Consider the following 17,361-nt stretch of genomic DNA (forward strand, 5'->3'; position numbering starts at 1 on the left):
GAACGTGCCACCACAGGGCCTTTGCACTTGCTGCACCCTCTGCTCGGGACACTCTTGCCTCGTTCTCCTCATGGTTCCCTCGTTCACTCCTTTAAGTCTTCCCTCAGCGGCCACCCCAGGGGCCCCTTCCTTGACCAACTGATTTAACGCTGCAAACCCCCATCCCAACATGCCCCCGTGCCCTCTCTGCTCGCTTGCTCTTTTCCTTTCTACTTTGGTTCACATGCCAAAAAAAAAACCCCAGTTAATCGTAATCCTTAGTTCGTAACCCACTCTCCAGCTTTTAAGGATTAACTTTAATAATAACCCATGAAACCACCACCAGAAACAAAAATTAGAATCTTGACAATAATCTACATCGAACCATACGTACGGTTCCCCCACCCCAGCATCATATCCTTCCCACCGTAATCCTCATCCTGAATCCCATACTGACACTTTTTAAAGTTTATTGTTACGAGTATATAACTTCAGTTGCTTTTAGCTTTATATAAAAGGTATCATGTTCATGAAATGGGACAATTTTCACTGGCTCTTCTGTTTCAGAGATCCACCCATAGCATGCTGTGTGGCTGCGGCTCCTTCATTTTGACTGCCGTGTAATAGTCCATCGTGGGAACTCCTTCGTCCGCTCTCCCACAGCTGGGCATTTGGTTCGCTTCGTGATTTTGGCCGCTGAGAAGAGAGCCCCCGTGAATATTCTTTCATGTGACTCCAGGGCCTGTACTTCGAGTAGAGTTGCCGGGTCATGGGCTGCGCATGTGTTCAGGCTCCGGAGATAAAGCCAGACCGTATTCTAACAGATGGCACCAGTTCACATCTAATGTCTGTCTTCCTCCACAGTGTTTACACATTATGATATATTATGTATTTTACTTATGTACTTGTTTGTTTACTCTCTATCCCCCCCCCACATACACACACTAAAATGTCAGCACCAGGGTAGGGGGGGCAGAAATTTTAGACTTTTGTTCACTGCTGTATCCCCAGTGCCTAGCCTGGTGACTGGCACGTAGTAGATGCTCAGTAAACACCTTCTGATTTCATGAACATGGTGACAGCCCAACACAAGGCCTGAGAGCTCCCGCTGGTACTGCTGGCCCAGTTACCTGGAGATGGGCTAATTCAACCCTCTCCCAGTTTCAACCCTCCCTTGCCCCCAATCCAGAAAAAGGCCCATTGGCCAAAAACTACCGATGCCTAGAGTCCAGGCCACCTGGGCCAGAGTTTCTGAAGGAGGGGCTTCCCCTTTAGCAATTCCCCGTGGCTCTTAGGAACAACTCCCCAAACCCACGCAGGGTGTGTAAGGCCCCACATGGCGGCCCTGCCCATTTCGTCTTGCTCCACACTCACTCCTGCCCCATCTCAGTGGCCGCTCTGGCCTCCTCTCTGTTGCTCTCACACACCAAGCTCTTTCCCACCTCTGGGCCTTGGCATGCCCTGTCCCCTCTACTTGTCCTCTGCTTAGTCACAGTGGGGAGTAGCTGACATGTCACCTCCTGGGATTCTTTTTCTAAGGATGTAATACATACGAGTACATCTAAATTCAAACAAACAGTTCATGATCGAACGTGTTCTGTTGGCTTCTCCACTGGCGTCTGAGCCATCTCCCCAGCCGAGTGCAGGCCCCTTGCAGGCCAAATTCCTTTCCCCTGCTTGGATCCCCTTTGCTGCTGCGCTGGACCCTCAGCTGGATGCCATTCATCAGCTGCTGAACAAGCACAGAGGCAGCACGCTGCCGTACAAGGTGCAAAAGGGTCTGGAGTTCAAATCCCAGCCCTGTCACTCCTTGAGGGAGCTTGGGCAAGCCACTTAAACTCTTTCAGCTTCAGGATTTTTCTCCATCTGTAAAATGAGGACAATATTATCGACTGTGGGGCAGGTGTGAAGAGTAGTGAGTCTTAGGTAAGCACCCGGCCCCATAACAGGTCCTCAACACATGACAAACATCATGTCGTGAGCACCAGCCACACTGTACCAGATGAGTAAGACACAGTCCCTGATCTCAAGGGCATCTCACTCTACCAGGGACAGCACTGAAGTGGCAAATTGTGATACAGGTGTCACATCAAAGATATGGGCCAAGGAGCACAAAGGAAGATGGAATGAGTTCAGGGAAGGCTTCCTGGAGGAGGTGACATTTAGTCAGACCTTAAATGGAATTATACAGTCTGGTTCTTGGAGTCTTTCCAACTTGCAGCTAAATTTCCATGTGACCTTGAGTTAGTCTTTTCCCACCCTGGGGTCCCCAGGTCCCCTTCTGTAACATAAGGTGCTCAAGCATCAGCTCTGAATCTTTTGGGTCACAGCCCCTTTTAAGAAGAATCTCTGAAAGCCAGAGCTCTTCTTCCCAGAAAAATGCACAGACATGTTGGTCTGTAATGGGGGAGGGGGCCTTCATGGCTCCCCGGAAAGCCATCTGTGGACCATGGGCTAAAATCCCAGTGATCCCGTTGGAAGCTCATCCCTGCAGAGTTGGCCCTGTCCTCAGACAGAACCTCTCTCTCTCTCTCTCTCTCTCTCTGTCTGCGGCAGGCACAAGCAAGCAGAATCATTGACCCAATCGGGAAAAGCCCATCAAGCACCGGGCTGCAGGACAGAGCAGGGACCTGGGGCGGGGAAGTCACTCTGGCTGGCTGGGGAACCGGAGTTCAGTTCTGGGAAAGCGCCCCTCAGCTGCCTGCCCATGACCTCGATGAGTTTATCACCATCTGCCCCGGGGAGGAAGAGGAGCGTGGGCCGCCCTGGGCAGGCTCCCAAACAGGCCGCTGACCCCCATCTGCTGCCCAGACTGGAGTTCCCGGACGCATCCTTCATCTTCCCTAATCTAAACACCCGCAGGCCGCGGGTGGGCCCCCCCTCCCAGCCGCTGTGTGTCCTCAGCTGCATCCAGCCTGTCAGAGCAGGAGAGCCGGCCATCCCATTAACGCTTGAGCTGCTGCGGGCACCTGCGTCCCCTTCCAGCCAGCCAGCCCTCGCCCCGCCCTTACTGAGCATCTAGCATTTGCAAGGGCCTCCAGGGAGATGACGAGGGCCGGCCCTTATCTTCCGCCGAGGCCCCGGCCTCCTGGCCTCTGTGCGTGTCATCCTGTGTGTGTCCCCTCCCCACCCTGCCCCCACCAAGGCAGGATGCTGTTGCTCTCCCACTCACCTGGGGCAGGTGGGGGCTTTGGGGAATTGGGCTCTGAGCTGGCTGATTGGGTCCTGGGAGGAGAATCCGCTCTGGGTTGGTGTCTGGGTACTGCCCAAAGCTGCTGTGTGGCCCTGGGCCTGTTTCTTGCCCTCTCTGGGCCGCAATCCCCCTGTATGGACACTTCAGATTCCATGATTCCATTCGGCTCTGAAATGGGCCTTGCCGTCCCGCCTCGCTCCCCTCGACCAAAATAGTTGAAGGAGAAGAGAAGGCCGACCAAGAACGTTTTATGGTCTTCCTTTAGACAATCTCTGGTTCTTATTCATTCATTCAAGCATCTATTGAACGCCTAGTGTATGCCAGGCCCCGGACTGGGCAAGGGGACTGTTAAGATGTCCAAGTTTCCAGCAGGTGACCAACAAACACCTCGCTCCATGCCTTGAGCCCTGCTTGGGGTGAAGAGACCTCCTGGGGTCCCAGGTGGGCCTAGCTGAGGATTTGGGGCGCCCCAGGGACTCGCGTGTCAGCGCCGGCGGCGCTTACGGCCGCGATCTGTCTCCGCCCCTTCCTCCTCCTCCGCCCCCTCCTCCTCTCCTCCCCGGAGCGCGGCCGCCGCCGCCTCCCACCCGCGGGATCCCGGCGTCCGGCCGCCGGCTCACGCGTCCGTCGGTCGGCGGCGTAGTCTGTCCTCGCGTGGAAAGCCCAGAGCCCCGCGCGCGGCGGCCGCGGGGTCGGGGAGGGAAAGGGCGCGGAGGCGGGACCGCGGCTCCCTCCCACTCTGGGGGGAGCCCGGGAGGCGGCGGTGCTGAAGCGCGAGCCGGGGAAGAGCAGAGGCGCGGCGCGGCGCGGCGAGGCGGTGAGAGCACGGGGTGCTCCGGGACCCCACCCCCGGCCGCTGCGGGGGCCCGCGCGCGCTTTGGGGAGGTCTGGGCTCGGCGAGGGGGCTCTTCTCCCAGGGCGGGAGCCAGTGACGACCCAGCTCCGGCTTCGCCTCCTCCGTGACGCGACCCCCGAGGGGCCTGGGCCGCGCCTGCATCCCCGCGCACCCCCGCGTACCCTGCATCCTCGGCCGGGGGGGCGGCGGGGAGAAGAGCTCTCGGGAAGCTGAGGAGGGGGCGTCGCAGGCGAGAGCCTCGGGAAATCGCTCCCCCGGCTTCAGCCCTGCCTTCAGGCCTGCCCCTAGGGAACGCGGGCGGCGACCCCCTTTAGCCCCCTTGCTGTCCCCCCCCAATCGGTCCCCATTGTTCTCAGGCGATCGCTCTCCTGGGAAGGGGGAGGGGGTGCCGCGCTCTATTCTTAAAGGGCCCTCTCTCCTTCTTGTCTCCAGGCAGGTCGCGAGCACGAGTGGGGTGGGGCGTGCCCACGGGCCCCCGCCCCCCTCGTCCCCCGGCGCAGCCCCGGAGCCGCAGCCCGGGCGGGCGGGCCGGGGACACGCGCCGCACCCCTCCCCCGTGCATTCTTCAGCCACCCAGGCCTTCCAGGACGCCGTGGAGCAGGGACCAGGGGGACTGGGACGCCCCCTTCAGCAGGAGCCGTCGGGGGGCGGACCCGAGAAGCGGCCAGCAGCCCCACTGGAGCCAGGCGCAGGGTCTGGGACGCAGTTGCCGTTGGAACGCAGAGGGCTGGCTGGGCGCCGCGGAGAGCGGCAGGCTGGGCCGGGCCTCGCCTCCGGGGTGACAGGCCCTACGCTGGCCGGGAAGAAAGACAGGAGACCGGCAGGCAAGAGACCGGACCTGGAGTGGGGGCGATTGCCTCGCTCCCTTATGTGAGAGGTGGGATCCCAGAAATGTAGAGCAACGTCTCCCCCATCCTAAGAAAGACACTTGCTTTCCGGAGCAGCAGCCTTTATCTGAGACAGCACTGCCGGGAAGGGGTCCTTGGAGCCTGGAACACCGCCCCTCCGTCATTTCACTGAGGCCTCTGGGCCCACAGCGGACAGGGAGTTAGAAAGGAGGCCAGACAGCCCTTGCTGCTCCCCTGGGGAAAGAAGACGTCCCCTGCCTGCTCCCAGGCTCAGGAGGAGCTGGGCCGGTCCTCGCGGGGCCCTGGCCCCCGAGGTGGCAGAGGCCATGTCACGGCCAGGCCAGGGTGTCATGATGCCCGTGAATGGGCTGGGCTTCCCGCCGCAGAACGTGGCCCGGGTGGTGGTGTGGGAGTGGCTGAATGAGCACAACCGCTGGCGGCCCTACACGGCCACCGTGTGCCACCACATTGAGAACGTGCTCAAGGAGGACGCCCGCGGTTCCGTGGTCCTGGGGCAGGTGGACAGCCAGCTGGTGCCCTACATCATCGACCTGCAGTCCATGCACCAGTTTCGCCAGGACACAGGTGAGTGGCCTCGCCCCAGCCCCACCCAGCCCCGCCCGCCACAGCACCACCTTTGGGGTCCCCGCCATCCCTGGGAGGGAGGCCGGAGCTTCAGGGAGGCCGGCCAGTCTGCTGATCCAAACTCCCCCTCCTCCCCCTAAAAGGGACAGCCTCGCCAAGTGCAGTTTAAGACTTCGGTTCCGACCCAGCCTCTTAGCTGTAGGGCCTTCAGTGAGTTACATCGTCACCTCTCTTAGGCTGTTTCCTCATCGTAAAGTGAATGGATTAAAGCTCTCTCTTCCATGGAAGGATGAAGTAAAGTTGTGCTCACTGAGCACGGGACGTAGAACACTAGCACTCCATTATCGTAGTAAAAAGACCTTCCGTGGATGTCCTCATTTGATTTTTTCCCAACAACGAGGCAGTAGGTCTTATTATTGTAGTATGATGATTATTGGTCCCATTTTACAGATGAAGCAGCTGAGTCTCCCAGAAGCTAAGTGATTTAAACTCAGGGCTGAGACTTAAGCCCAGGCCATTAAAGTCCAGAGCCAGAGCTCTCAACTGGTGTCCCGTCCCAGCTCTGAGTGTCGGTGGTGTCGGGGTGGCATGATGCTGGGGGCAACGTTGGGGCCAGCGGGGCGCCGGTGGTGGTGGCAAGGGGCGGTGATGCCGGCGGAGACGGTGGCGGTGGTAATGCCGGCGGGAGTGGTGGCGCCAGTGGCTGTGTAGGTGGCTGTCTGTCTTGGGGTGGTGAGAGGAAGTGGGGGTGATGGAGAGAATGAGGTTGGTGGCAGTCACGGGGGTTGTGTGGAAGGTGGCGATAAAAATGGGGAGGCCCAGTCCCGGCGTTTTTGTTCTGGAGACGCGCTCTCCCAGTGGAGGTCTCCCTGAGCCGCCGCTGCCTGGTGGGCTCCGTGACGGGCGTGACAGGCAGTGGAGGACGGAGGCTGCCAAGAACCCTCGTCCTGTTTGATCCCGGGGGCCTCCTGATGAAGGTTCAGGGGCCTCCCTGTGAGTCCCCAGGTGGCAGGACTGCACGTCACAGCCTTGGAGACAGCAGGACCCGTCCCTTCTCTCTAGAGCTGTGCCGCCCAATACGTCAGCCACTCACCCCATGTGGCTATTTAAGTTCACATTAATGAAAATTAAATAAAACTTAGAATGCACTGCCTCGGTCCCACTAGCCACATTTCAAGTGCTCAACAGCCACACGGGTCCCGTGGCTGACATATCGGACAGCGCGGACCCAGAATGTTGCCGTCACCACAGAAAGCTCTGGCGGGCGACTCTGCTGTGGAACGCTGCTCGGTGCCTGCAGTGGTCACCGAGCGTGGAAACCCAGGCGAATCCGTAACGGGTGGTTTATTGATGTTTCTTCTCAGTGCATCGATGTTTCCGTAACTCCAGGCAGGGACTGCCGCCGCTGGTGGTGCCAAGCTTTCATTCATGCCGTCATACGATCACTTATTGATTTCTGCCCTGTGTGCCACCCTGTGCTCAGCGCTACCAGGCTAGCGCCAGGAGCCGGGCAGACAGGGCCCCGAGGGGCGGTTTACCAGCGGAGGACTGGGCCAGAGGTCGCGGTGTGGCTGGGGAGCGAACCATCACATAATCTCGCAGATGATCCGTTTCAGGTCTGAGAACATGACCTCCACCCAGCCAGAGGGTGGTCACGGGAGGCTCATTTGAGGAAGGGATACGAGGACAGAAGTCCGAAGAATAAGTGAGGGGACTGAGTCCCAGGCAGAGGGACCAGCCTGTGCAAAGGTCCTGTGGTGGGAAGGAGCAGAGTACATTCAAATCCTGCGTGTTTGGAGTGCCGTGGATGTGAGGAAGGGGGTACACGATGAGGCTGGAGTGTGGCCTGGACAGCCATGAAAAGGGCTTTAATATTTTGAGCAAGTCACCATCAGGGCCTCCTGCCTTTTGTTCCAGGGAGGCACCGAGTCCCTGACAGGGAGGGGAGAGGGGCCGGGCCTCCCCTGCCACATTCTCTCGGGCGTTTCCCGGAGCCTTCCCTGGGGGAAGGCAGGGGTCCGACTGCAGAAGGAGCTGGGTTTCCTCACGGGCCCGATGTTCCGTGGTCTGCACGTTCAGAGTGAGTGCTGGATGGAAATTTTCCAGGGCCTGGCTGCGGGGGTGGTGTCCCTAGAAGAGGGATAGCCCCACCCAAGGCTGCCTAGCAGACCAATTTGTCTTTGGTTCCCCCCTTTTGGGGGCCCTTTTCTATTCACAGCACCCCCACTTGGGTTCCTAGCTCTTCCAGCTCCCCCCATTCTCCCTTTCAGCGGCCCCCTCTGTCACATCACAGCCCCCGCCGGGTCCCCCAGACGTTCAGCTTCGGTCACTTCCTCACACCCTCTCCCGGAGCTGCTCACTCCACACCTGCCCCTGTTTGCCGGAAAAGGGGGGAAAAAAGCAACACACTCATCCTTCCCCGCCCCCATGGGCTCCTGGGAGCCTGCCCAGGCCCCTAGCCGGGGAGGAAGGCCTGGGAACCGATGGGGCTGGCGGGGACCTAGAATGACGGAAAACTACTGGAGGGATGGGCACGGCGCTCCCCACCAGACGTGTCATAGTTTGCGCCCCACTTTTCCCAGGAGTAAAAAATGTTAAGAAGGGACGTCTATCCTCAGTGTTAATGGTCCAGGGAAGACCCTCAGGCAGGTGTCCTCACTTGTCGAGGCCTCAGTTCTCACATCTGTGAAATGGGCAACAGTCACTTTGTTAGCAAGGTTGTTGGGTTGATGGAGAGAAGCAAACCTGCTATCTTATCCCTCAAACCTTGACTGATCACCCTCCGTGCGCCTCGCATGTGCTGAATATTAGGGATGCACAAGAGAGAAGTGGGAGGTTCTGAATTTTAAAAGGATTATGGCTCTCTCTCTCTCTCTGACACACACACACGAAACAATGTAAAGTTGTAAAACCCAAAGCTTGCACATAGGTACTGAAATGAACACAGCTTCTATCTAGATTTTCTCATTGTAAAATTCTTGATAAGTTCACAGACGCTGAACTTTAGCTTTGGGGGTAGCAGCAGCATGCCCAGCTTTGCTCGTGCTCTAACACTGGAGCCCACAGACTTCCTGACAACATCAGATAGTAAATACTTTAGCCTTTGTGGGTCCTACAGTCTCGGTTAAAACAGCTCAACTCTGCCATTGTAGCATAAAAGCCACCAAGGACAGGATGCAAATGAATGAATGCAACCGTGTTCCCCTAAAACTAGATGTGGACACCAGCATTTGACGTCCATAGAATTTCCATGGGTCCTGAAATACTATTTTTCTTTCTTTCCAACCATTTAAAAATGTGAAAAACACTCTGGCTCCCAAGCCAGGCAGAAGCAGGCAGAAGGCAGATTGGGCCCGCAGGCTGCCCTTTGCCAGCCTCTGCCCTGTGGTGCTCTTAACCTGCCCATTTGGGGCGTAAGACAGTGCTGGTACCACAGCACGCCCTGCGCTGTACACACAGAAATACGTGCCTTGCGGTGCACGCTGGGATCGGGGCGTGTGTATATGCAGACACACGGCACCAGCCCTCTTGCACACCACTGACCCCCCAGTGCCCTGTCTACATGCCTGTCACGCAGCCAGTAAAGGAAAGCCCAGGTGTCAGGCTCGGACCGCAGGGGAGAGGCCAGGCCAGGTCCCCTGGGGGCGGCTGTTTATTCAGCCGGTGCCCCCTCACCTCTCCCCTGCTGGGCTGTTGTTACTGCCCCCCACGGTGTGTGAGGTCCCCTTTGAAGGCAGACAGGGCCGGAGCCCACGTTGGGGGGAATGCTGTGACCCCGGGTCACGCGATCTTACATCACTCACAGTCATGTCCCCCTGTGAGGCCAGAGCTTCTCCGAGGGTCGCTGGCCCTATGCCCCCATCCCTGCCGAGGGCCTCACCCAGAGCCTGGATTTTCCACCCAGTCCCCACAGCTGGACAGAGACGTGACTTAGCCGCTTCCCAGGCAGCTTCCAGATTCCGCCCTGGACTCGCACGGCCGGGGGCACAGGGGAGGGGCCGCCTTTCTGACTGACTGGTGTCTCCTAGTCTTCTCTCCCTCTGCTGCTGCGGACGCTGCGCAAGCCTTCTGCCCAATCTGTAGATGGGACGGCTGAGGCTGGAGAGGCCAGGCTGGGGGCCATCCACAACTGCTGTCCTCAAGGCTCAAAACAAAGCTGTGCCTGTGCTCCCACGCTGTCAGGCTGAAGCCATGGGTGGCACTGGCTTCGGCATCGCCCAAGCCTGCATCATCCCTTCTGTGGGTGGCCTGGGCTCCCCTCAGACCTGGTCCCTGCCCTAATGGGAACATCCTGTCTGAGGACACTTTCAGGCTGTTGGGGACTGAGTGGGGCTGCCCAGAGAGAAAAGCAGTCAGTCATCGCCAGGGAAAACACTGCCCGAATGGAGACTCCTAGGTGGGTCTTGTACAGACAGAAGACTGAGACCCAGAGAGGGTGAGTGACTCGCCCAAGGCAACACAGCCAACCCATCCGGAGCTGGAACCTAGGCCTCTCAGACAGTCCTCAGGGATGTAGAGCAAGGTCACATTCAATGCTGGGAGGAGAAAGGCCCCTCCCCCTCCTCCCTTGAGAGCTCTGCTGGGACTTGTTGTCAGGGTGTCTACCAAGGCAGGAACAGCCTGTGCAACCACCGAGGCCCCCAGGGCCAGCTCCCTGGTTACAGGACCCCTTGGGACCCTCTGCCAACCAAGCCTGAAAGCCCCGGGGGCTGTGCCTGGCATCAGGGCAAGGGGGACTGTGCGTGTCCGGGTGGGGAGGTGACTCCATGGTGGCACAGGTTCCACTAACCCATACGTGGGTGTCTTTCATCCCCACCTGTCGCGCTGCATCCGCTTCCACCGTTACAGACCCCCTCCCCGCCCACCACCTTGGGCCCCTGGCTGCTCACCTCGCTCCGGGGGCCTCCTTTGATACCACACGTTCGTCCTCGCTTTTCTTGGACAGTGAGCGGTGCCTGCGCAGCGACGGCCCTGGGCTGTGCCCTGGGGACTCAGAGAGAAGGGCAGGACCCCTGCCTAGTTGACTGCAGAGCCCAGTGGCGGCAAAGGCGGAGGCGGGACAGGAACGGAGGCCGCCTGCATTCCGGCCTGGGCCGGGCCTGGGCCTGGGCCGGCTCTGTGGCCGCGGGCACGGCCCCTAACCTCTCCGAGCCTCCGTCCCCTCCTCCGAAAATGGGAATAAGAACAGTCCCTACCTGAGAGGGTCGTCACAAGGATTACATGCGCTAATGCAGGTAAAGCACAAAGAATATTACTTGGTGCATAATTGGCTCTCATGCTCAAGTAGGGAAAAGATGTAAATGCGGCATAGGAGAGGTACAGGTAGCCTTTAGCCAGGTGGTGTGGGGAGTGTGCGCCTGAGGCCTCTGAGAGGGAGGACTTCCTGGAGGAGGAGTCCTGTGAGGGTCTGCATGGTTTGCGGAACACACTTTAAGGTGGAAGGAACAGCATCAGCAAGGTCCTGGAGAAGACCTCCGGCCTGGGTGGAAAAGGCAGGCTAGGGCAGCAGAGAGAAGGAGGGAGGGGTTCAGGGAGGCCTCCTGGGTCCCACGGGGCCTGGCTGGGCTGCCAGCTGCTGCTCTTTAGTGGTTAGGCCCCGCGGGACCCAGAGCCACGCTGCAGAACCGGCCTCGTTAGCATCGGTCCTCAGACGCTGGAGCTGGAGCAGGCAGGGCAGCTGGGGCTGATGCAGACGCTCCCTGGCAGCCCATTGGGCTCCCTCCACCCAGCCAGCAGGCGTCACCCCACTTTACACACAGCACGGCTGAGGCGCAGGGGGCGGGAGGCACCTGCCCAAGCTGGGAAGAGGTGGGTCAGACACTCAATTGCGGGTCTGCAGCGCCCGCGGCCCCACGCTGACCCAGCTGGCCCAGCACCTTGGACAGCGCCACCAGCGCCGGGCCCACTGCAGCAGAGCTGGGGGCGAGGGAGCCCCGGGCAGGTCCTCCTCCCGCCCCCCCCCCCCGCCCCGCTCTGTCATGCTCCCTGCCCCCTCTGCTCTCCTCTTCACCCTCTCCTGCTCTCTCGCAACCCCCCAGCCTCAGGTCCAAGGGAGTCGCAGAGTCCGACCTAGAGGCGCGGAGGTGATGGAAGACGGGATGGGAGGGGGTGGGTTGGGGTGGGGAGGGGATAGCGAAGGTGGTGAGAGCTGAGGTGGGAGAGCAGCCAGGGAGGGGGTGGGGGCTGGGACTGGAGCTATTAACGGTAAGGTGGGGGGCACGATAGAGGGGGCCGGATGGGGAGGGCAGGAGCGGCCGCCTGCCGTGGGGGAGGTGCTGGGGGAAGCGATAGGGGTGCTGGGATGCAGGGTCGTGAAGGTGACGGAGAAAAGGGGAGGTGCGGGGGTTCTGTTGGGGAGGCGATGGGGAGGGGCCAGCCTGGCAAGGTGATGGGGCAGGGCTGGTCACTGTGGAGGCCGTGGACGGTGGGATCCCCAGCCTCCTCCTCAGCGTGGGGCTGCCAGGGTTCGAGGGTGCGAGAGCCCGCCCTCCCCCCGCCTCTGTGTCTCCCTCCTTCCGCTCACGCCTGCATCACACTCAGTGGGAACTGCTGCCCAGGACAACCTCCAGGCCCCTAGACAGCCTCCCCCCGCCTGTCAGTCCTGTGTCCCAGCTGACACAGACACCCACGGCCCCCAGCTGCCCCTGCCTGACACCAGCTGGGGACAGGGGGCCCCAGTTTCCTCCTCTGTAATATTGGTCCAGCAACAGCACCTGTCTCATGGGATTATGGTCAATATTTATTCATTCACTCAGCAGGAATTTAATGAACACCTACTGTGTGCCAGACACTGTTCTTGGCACCAGGGATGCTGCAGCAAATAGGACAGACAGAAATTGCGTGTGTGTTGGGGGGGGGCAGGGTGATAGGTGGGATACAGGAAGCCAGACACAGAGGAGTCACCAGAATAGGGGCTATTTTTCCTGACCTTGGAGCCCCAGGAGCTGCCAGGCTGGGGCTGAGTCTCCTCAGGGTCCTGTGTGGCTGCGTCCATTCTAGCCCAGTGCCTCTCCCTCTCTGCGTTCCTCCCATTGTCCCTCTGGAGCTGTTCTAGGTGCCACCTCCACCTGCCCAGGCAGTAGTGGCGGGCGGGTGATGGGGCACTGGAGGGAGTCTGGCACCAGGCCCAGGAGCCAAGCGCCCTGAAATGCAGAACAAAGGATGAGCCAATCAAGGGAGGCAGCGCTGGCAGCCAGGACAGTCCTGCCGGCGGCCACAGCAAAGCCACCTCTTCTCTGGATGACAGGCTGAGCCCCCGCCACCACGGAGCCCCTGTCCCCTCTCCCTCTGACTGCAAGCGGAGCACGCCAGGGGAAGCATATGCTGGAGATCATACCATTATGGAGCCCTCCCTGTTCCTCTCTCCCAGGAAACAAAGCTTCATTCATTCCAAGGTGTTAGTCACCTGGTGCAGTGGAAGCGAAGGCAAGGGGCCCAGAGTCAAGATGCAGCTCCGATTTGTCGGAATTTGGGCCAAGTCTTTCTCGCTCTCTCCCTCTGTCTCTCTCTCTCTCTGTCTTGGACCCACTTTCCCCACCTAAAGAGACAGTGAGAATTCAGAGGGTTGCAGGGCCTGGGAAGCTAATAGAAGTGTGTGCCATGGCTGGGAAGGCAAAGGTTTCCAACCATTGTTCTCTAGTACCCAGTACACAGTAGGTGCTCAATAAATACTTGAGGAGATGAACGAGGTGACGGTGACGCAGCTTCTGCTAACCGTTGCCAAGAAGGCCAATCCTTGTGGCCACATCTTTGGATATTTTGGGACTGTGGAAATCTGCACTTGAGTGAGTCCACTGCAATTTTTAAATGCCTGGGCATTATATTTTTAAAATGTAAACTTTATGTGAACCAAAATCACATTCACTACCAACTTGTACTCTCCAGCCCAGTCATTGGTCACACTCAGGTTCACTCATGTATTTGGTCGTTCGCTCCCATTCATTCATTCACTCATTCACTCACTCAGCTAGCATTTTCCAAGTGCCTACCTCCCTGTGCTCCTGGATGCTCAGGTGGCTGAAAGCCAGCCTGGTCTTTGAGAGGCTACCAGACTGGAGGGAACACAGATGCCTCTGTGTTTAGCAAGCCCTGAGCTTTGGCAGAAGTACTACAGGTGCCCGTTGCTACGGAGGCCCCAAGGAGGAAGCTATCCTCCCTCTGGCTGGTGGAGAAGATTCCAAGAGGAGAGTGCTTGAGCTGAACCTTGAAGGCTGCGAGGAAACCCAGCAGGAAGGAAAATGGGGTGGGCAGGTGGAAGGACATTCCAGATGGAGGGAACAGCATGTGCAAATACACAGAGTCATAGCCATGTGGTTAGAGCGTGAGGCTGTGCAGACTGCTCGTGATGGTCGCCAAGATGAGCGAAAAAGCCCAGGCTGACTCCTAAGGACACTGGGGAGCTATCGATGGCTGTTAAGCAAAGGAGTGATGTAGTCAGATTTGACTTCGTGGACGCTCCTTCTGGCTGCTGTGTGAGAGCATATTACAGGGTACAGAGGGTAGAAGGTGGGACACAGGACAGAGGCCACTGTCTAGACAAGCAGTAATGGTGTCTTGGACCGGGGTGGTGGCAGCAAAAGTGGGGAGAAGTTCAAATCTGGCTGGTTTAAATGCTGACTTCAAAGCTTAGTAGCTGTGTGACTTTGGGCAAGTTGCTCCACCTCTCTGTGCTTCAGCATTTGTACAGGGCAATGACTCTAGTGGTACCTGCTCTGCAGAGGCGTGGATTGAGGCGATATATGTGAAGCACTAAGAACAGTGCCTGGCACACAGTAGGCGCTCTGTGTTTACTACTGCTTCTTCTACTGCTGCTACTGGTAGCAGTACTAGTACTAGTATGTCTGTTTCACAGATGAGGAAGGAGGCGCTTGCGGGGGTCAGGTCATTTGCCCTAGGCCATGCAGGGCCAGGAGGCGGAATCCTGCCCCCTTATTTCCTGCTCTTGGATGTTGCCACTGTGCTGGGGAGTCTGAACCCAAGTGGACTGGAAGCCAGGTGGCCCCCACACGGCCCAGATAGTGGGCAGAGCCAGCTTCCGGCTGCCAGCAGCGTCCAGGGTGAGGGCGCTTCAGAACGTATCTCCAGGTGCCGACTCAGAGTGCCCTGCAGCCCCTCAGCCTCCCCGCCGCCCCCCAGCCCTCACCCCCCACTGCGTCTGCACTGCCCGGCCTGGCAGGCAGCAGGCGTGGGGAGCCTGGGCCAGCCTCAAACGTGCAGAAACCGCTAATGGGCCGCTGCTGGGCCTGACGAGTCCCCTGGGAGAGTTTGGTGGGAAACAGAACACTGCGGGCTTATTGATCGCAGGGCAGGAGGGATGACGCCCCCTTCTTAGACTGCAGTTCGAATCCCAGCTCAGCCACTGCGCCAGCCAGGCTGCCATGTTTTCCCAAGAAGCCTTGGGAGTCAGCCAGCTACACAGGTCACCAGTTGGCGGTGGGGGGGAGGAGGGGGATGGGATGGGTGCAGTTAGGGAGAGGGCCTCGGCCACAAAAGTGTGTTCTCTGAATGCAAACAGCTGTTATTATGGCTACTTCTCGGTTGGTGGAGTTGGTAAAGTCCCTTACTGGGGCCCAGCATCCAGTGGGTGCTCAGTTCATGCTTAATCCTCTACCCAGCCCCCAAGTCACAGGCCCCAGCCGGCTGCGGGACTCCCCCCACCTGACAGGATGTCCCATGACTGCCTCCCACAGGCCCCCCTTCCCGTCAGGGTCTGGGTGCCCCCCCAGCTGAGGTCACTTCCCTCCGGGAAGCCACCCCAGGGGAAGGGGCTCCCTGCTGGGCCCTGGGGCTGGCCCGGCCCAGGGAGCAGCCCTCTGGAGGTTGAGGGGCAGGCAGGAGGGCCCAGGGCTGCCCCCTCTCTGCAGAGACGGCGTCTTCTCAAGGCAAAAGCTGGGGCCAGAGACACCCACACACCCAACTATAGGCAGGGGATCAGAACAGGACCACCTTCTCAGGGCAGAAACTCTCACAGCAAAACAATGGAGGGTGAGGCTGAGGTAGTGAGCTCCCCGTCACTGGAGATAGCCTGGGCCAGGAGGGCAGTTGAACCCCCTAGAACCAGTCCTTCCTGGCCTCCCCTTTACTACATGAATGGAGCATCCTTCCCAATCCTTCCAAGATTACACTTCTCTGAGCCTCGGTTGCCTCATCTGTAAAACGGGAAAAATTCTGGTCCCTCCCTGGAAGGAACCATGTGAGCAAGGGAAGTACTGAGCACAGCACCTGGCACACAGCAGGTGCTCAGTCAGCGCTGGCTCTATTGACATTTCGGTGGCTGTGGTTCTCCCTTGTGGTCTCTCCTCTGTTCTCCCCCGCCCCCTGGCCTCGGTGTCTTGTTCTAACTCTCCACGACCATCTCAGCCTCTAGGTTTCCGGATTTTGTTTCTTTATGTCTCCAAACGCGTTCTCTCTCTGCCCGCAGCTGCCCTGTGTCGGCCTCGGCGTTCCCCACCTCCACCTTGGCCTTTCTGGCAGTCTGTCTGGCATGTGTCTCTCTGTCTCTGTGCCCGTCTCTCCCTATTTCTCCCTCCCACCCTCCCCCAGGTCTCGATCTCTCCTGTCTCTGCCGCAGGCATGACCTGGCCCCTGGCTGCAGTGGCTGCGGCCGCCCCCACACCCGGTCTCAGGGGCCCAGCCCCTGCAATCGTCCAGCTGACAGCTGACCAAAGACCCTTTCCCCTCAGTTCAACTGGAACGAGATTGGAATTTTTCAACCAAACATTCCTAAGAAATGAGGGCGGGGGCGGGGGCCAGACAACAACAGCAGATGCACACAAACAGGCCCAGAAATGGCACGTACTTGACACAGGTTTCTAACCGTCATAGGGATGCCGGCCCTCGTGGCCAGCACAGCTGGGCGCCCGGCAGGCCCAAGAGGCAGGGGTCGGGGGCAGTCCACTCACAGACACCCGGCAGCGCGGGTCTGTGAGAAAGCCTGGCCATGGCTCCAGGCCCCCAGTCTGCGGCCCTTCCTGTCTCCCAGGATGAAGACGCTCCAGCCCCATCTTAGACCCATTGTTCTGGCTGGAATCTAGGCCAAGGCCACTGTGGAGGAGAAGGAATATTTCCGCCTCTGCTCCCTTGGAAATCTCGAGATCGCAGCCCAGGCAGGTCACCAGGGAACCAGCTGGCCCCCCGCAGCCTGGCCCAGGGCCAGCGTGAGCAGGAGAGGTGCTCGGGCGGGGGACAGGCAGTGGGGGTGGGCGTGGCAGGGTGCGGGGCCCAGCAGGGAGGACAGCAGCCGCCCTAATTAATCCAACTCCCCAGGTTCCGATCTCGTCTGAAAAGGACTCCAGGGACGCAGCCTTTAATAAGTACCAGTAAACAGGCAGGAAAATCGATACCTAGTAAAGAGAGCCCTGGAGAGCAAGACTGGGCGGGCCAGCTCTGGCCCCGCCCGCAGGACCTCCCAGAGTCCTTTGTTGCAGAGCTGGCCAGCGCTGCCCTTTGCCCCTGTCCCACCCCCACGCCCGGAGCCCCATGTGTGCTTTGGCTCCTGCTCCAGCCTCCACTCCCTCTCCAGCAAGACTCCTCTCCCTCTCTTTCCCGCTCCGTCTGAGCCCTGCCCTGTGCCAAGTAGGTTGCCTGTGTCAGTTGCAGATGCCCCCTTGGCGCCAGGCTTTGTGCCCGGTGCCGGTAACACTGATCTGGCCCTTGTCCTGAAAGCCATCCCCCAGTGAGGGAGAGTAAAAATAAAAACAAATAATTGACTGACAGTGTAAGGATAGGCATGCAACAAAAAACCGTGGATGCCAACTATAGCAGCAGCACAGGAAAGCACTGCCCGGAGGAGGTGAACGTGCGCAGGGTTTTGCTGGATGAATAGGAGTTTGCAAAGTGAACAAGGAGGGGAGAGGGCGAATGTGGGTAGCAGACGTAATGACGACAGCCATCTTAGCTAA

The 17,361-nt window shown here is 59.1% G+C and overlaps 1 protein-coding gene across 1 annotated transcript in view; it reads left to right on the forward strand.

Annotated features, from left to right (window-relative positions):
* The first annotated feature begins 4,625 nt into the window (after positions 1-4,625).
* The window catches only part of DTX1 (deltex E3 ubiquitin ligase 1), a 32,880-nt gene continuing 20,144 nt past the window's right edge, over positions 4,626-17,361 (forward strand). The window contains exon 1 of the mRNA XM_054594319.1: positions 4,626-5,461. Coding sequence (XP_054450294.1) covers positions 5,203-5,461 — 259 coding nt within the window. The 5' untranslated portion in view covers positions 4,626-5,202. The remainder of the gene's footprint in view (positions 5,462-17,361) is intronic.

The sequence above is a fragment of the Pteronotus mesoamericanus genome, unplaced genomic scaffold (genome assembly GCF_021234165.1).
Source record: "Pteronotus mesoamericanus isolate MK-2021 breed Mesoamerican mustached bat unplaced genomic scaffold, CSHL_Meso_final scaffold_507, whole genome shotgun sequence".
NCBI classification, from domain to species: domain Eukaryota; kingdom Metazoa; phylum Chordata; class Mammalia; order Chiroptera; family Mormoopidae; genus Pteronotus; species Pteronotus mesoamericanus.